Below are 3989 nucleotides of genomic sequence, written 5' to 3' on the forward strand. Positions count from 1 at the left end.
AATCCAAAGGTTTACAGTGTTGCTCTTTTTGAATGTTAACCACTTTGCTGTAATAACACGTTTGTCCACTAGATGGAGACTTCAACACAGGGCATGGCTCCAGTCTCTCCTCCTCAGAGACCTGGGAAACCCAGCCGCTGTCACAGCGTGACCTCAGAGATGTTGTAGGCCTGCATCGAATGGGAAAGATTGTAGCCATACAAGCACACATGAATCTGTCTTGTATTGAGTGGCCTACGGGACAGTACATACCCGTGGCTTCAGGAAGGACCCTCAGCTGTGGTGGGTAGGCTATAGGCTACAGGTTTGCCCTAAAGCAACATTAGGCTTGCAAAGGTTGCTACATGGTCCATCAAATTAATTGCCAGTGATAGAAAAAAAGTGCAGAAGTTATTTAAAAGCTATTACATATAGCCTAGGCCTACTAAGAAAAAATAGATATAGACAATTATAAGTATAAGCAGTGCCTTATTTAGCCTATTATTATTATTATTATTATTATTATTATTATTATCCCTAACGTCAGGTTCTGTCTTGGAGAGAGCTATTGGGGATAATAATAATAATAATAATAATTATTATTATTATTATCTCAGTCTCCTGCGCTGTTTCCGATTTGGTTCTCCGTGTCCCGGACCTGCTTCCCGGAGTCAGAAGCCACCCGACCCGTCCGAGCTGGGCTGCTGCACGGTGTCGCCTGTCGCGGAATATCTCGCGCTGAAACATTTCAAGTGTCTCGCCCAGGTTAGAGGTTAAAGGTCAAGCCGTATTTAGTGATGTATTAAATGAGCGCTGCTGCGCTGCACCCACGGAGAATTGCGTGTTTTCCACCAAGCTGAGGATTTGAACACTACGAACCCCTCTGGCCCGTTTTGTAATGATTGATAAACGGTCCGATAATGGCAAACAAGGTAGGATGGCATCTTTGAAAGTGTATTTATCTGAAACTTCGCGATGTATTCGGAATGACTTGTTCTTGGTTTGACGAGGCGCAGAGAGGGAGTTGGACATTCAGCCAGACTCTCCTCGCATTAGGCTCAAGTCTTTCTCCGCTTATACAACTGCGGCAAACAGCCTATTTGAACTCTGTTGTTTATTAACTTAAACTTTATCCGCAGCCCTACATTTAGCATTACAAAAGTATGGTTTTGAAAAAACATGGAAAATATGTCTCATTAAAAAGAGTCTTGTGACATTTTACTACCCCTTCCAGTGCAGGTCATTCTGCACGTATGGAATCCTGGGAAATGTAGTTCTCAATATCTGAGAAAGGAGAAGGACAGAGGGAGGGAGAGATGTGTGTGTATGTGTTGGGGTGGAGGTATATGGTTTGTTTACTTTTATTGTTTATTGTTTATTTAATAACATGTAGCCTACTTTCTTCCTGATGCCGGCATGCCAGTATTACATAGCCTAGCCTATATAAAGTAGCCTAGGCAACGGTCGCGCTGCATGAAGAGGTTTTGAAATGAAAAGAAAGATATCACTCATTCTTTCAGACATTTCTTCATTATGGAACATGCATTCCTGACTTATAGCCTTACTAGGATTTCTAGGATGCTCTAAGCGGTTCATTTGTTTATATAGCCTAGTTAATTCCAGGCTGGTCCATCTAGACCATCTGGCCATAATCTCAAACAGGTCTGCTTTGTTGGAGGCTGTCTTTTGAAGGATTGAGGTAAAGTTTATCTTGACATTATTTTTTAATTTTTTTAATTTGACCTTTATTTTACAAGGTAAAATCAGTTGAGAACCAGTTCTCATTTTCAATGATGACCTAACCAAGAGGCGCCGTCAGAAATAAAATACATACCTACATATAACATATGAACACACAGGATACAAGGATCAGATACAGAATAAAAAAGCAACACAAAGATGCACAGGACAACAGGGGGCAATACAATATATAACGATGCACAGGACAACATGGGGCAATACAATATATAACGATGGACAGGATAACATGGGGCAATACAATATATAACGATGGACAGGACAAAATGGGGCAATACAATATATAACGATGGACAGGATAACATGGGACAATACAATATATAACGATGCACAGGACAACATGGGACAATACAATATATAACGATGGACAGGATAACATGGGACAATACAATATATATAACGATGGACAGGACAAAATGGGGCAATACAATATATAACGATGGACAGGATAACATGGGGCAATACAATATATAACGTTGGACAGGATAACATGGGACAATACAATATATAACGATGGACAGGATAACATGGGACAATACAATATATAACGATGGACAGGATAACATGGGGCAATACAATATATAACGTTGGACAGGATAACATGGGACAATACAATATATAACGATGGACAGGATGACATGGGGCAATACAATATATAACGATGGACAGGATAACATGGGGCAATACAATATATAACGATGGACAGGATAACATGGGGCAATACAATATATAACGATGGACAGGATAACATGGGGCAATACAATATATAACGATGGACAGGATAACATGGGACAATACAATATATAACGATGCACAGGACAACGGCAATGACAGCAGACCACAAATAGTGAGGACAGCAGACAAAAAGGGAGATCAAACCAGACACTAGCACTAGAGGTGGGGGTGTGGTGTGGTGGGTGGGTGGGTGTTATAATGGCATGACAAGAAAATAATTATAATAGCTTATTAACGTCTATAATACTGAGTGTACGATTGCTCTGCAAATCTCTCTCTCTGTCATCCTCTCCTCCCTCTGTTCCTGTTTGAAAACCTCTCTCTGACTCCTGGGAGAATAGACCCCTATTCACTAGACTGATAAATAGACAGGCATTCCTCCTCACTGGCTAAAGGGATACGCAGCACTGACGTACCACTGAATTCTGCTCTGTTCTGACAACACTTTCTTTCTTTCTTTCTTCACTCCTTCATTCATTTGACACTCAACCCTGTTTTTATCAACACACTTTTTTTCAATATGACGCTCATAATCGAGCAACAGTGTTTTTGTTGTGGTCATTTTGGCTCTAAGGAGAACACCAATTATTTTTCATTTAATTGCAGAAATGTGACTTTTAGGGGATCTCTTTTAAGTGACCACTTGGATCTTAAAACCACCACTGCCTATTTGAGCATTTGGGTCCAGAAATAGAGGTAGAAGATCAGCATCACTGAGATGGAAGAACTGATGAGCTCAGCTCTCTCTCTCGCTTCCTTCTTTCTCAGAGGGCAGGTGGTTGTCTGGGGTGGCCAGCTGACGGAGTCCCCTCTGTCACTGCTCCAGACAGACAGGTCTCTGCCTCTGTCACTGCTCCAGACAGACAGGTCTCTGCCTCTGTCACTGCTCCAGACAGACAGGTCTCTGCCTCTGTCACTGCTCCAGACAGACAGGTCTCTGCCTCGGACACGGAGAACGTGTCTGGCGCCGTCTGGTTTTGTCCGCCATGCTGTGCGTTGAGGGCTGCATGGTTCGGTCCTGTAGTTTTGGTGTTTACACCACAGAGTCTGAGTCAGCGCTGCCCTGCTCAACTCGCCAAGCCTGTTCCAGAGCGCCTCACTCCACAGTTGATGAACAAATGAGCTGTTATTAAAAGGGATGCACCAATATGAAAATGTTGTCCAATGCTGATAACATATTAATATTGCTATTATGTCCGATAACCAATATTCACAGATGTCGATATGAGCTGTATAAAAACAAGACACATCTAGGCTACATTATGTAAATAAACGTGAATATCCATAAATAAAATATATCATATGAGCCTACATAATATAGATGGGGCATATCAAGATCCACAAGTAGCCTACTCATGCATTTAACTAAACTGTACAATTCAATCTACTCTCAGCACATCCCATCCCTTCATGTAGGCTATTTATTTTGCGTTTTGTATTAAAAGTCCATATACCTGTATACCGTTTTCTATTGTTATTTCTTTTTTTTTCACCTTGCTTAAGCTTAGTGTGCACGT

General features: G+C 41.4%; 1 protein-coding gene across 4 annotated transcripts in view; it reads left to right on the forward strand.

Moving 5' to 3' along the window:
- The first annotated feature begins 670 nt into the window (after positions 1 to 670).
- The window catches only part of snx9b (sorting nexin 9b), a 24228-nt gene continuing 20909 nt past the window's right edge, over positions 671 to 3989 (forward strand). For 3 of the 4 annotated variants that reach the window (XM_084453597.1, XM_084453599.1, XM_084453600.1), the window contains exon 1: positions 671 to 911. In XM_084453597.1, coding sequence (XP_084309723.1) covers positions 900 to 911 — 12 coding nt within the window. In that variant the 5' untranslated portion in view covers positions 671 to 899. The remainder of the gene's footprint in view (positions 912 to 3989) is intronic. The other variant, XM_084453598.1, reaches the window with a different exon arrangement.

Source organism: Borostomias antarcticus (genome assembly GCF_949987555.1).
Source record: "Borostomias antarcticus genome assembly, chromosome: 19".
Classification (NCBI taxonomy): domain Eukaryota; kingdom Metazoa; phylum Chordata; class Actinopteri; order Stomiiformes; family Stomiidae; genus Borostomias; species Borostomias antarcticus.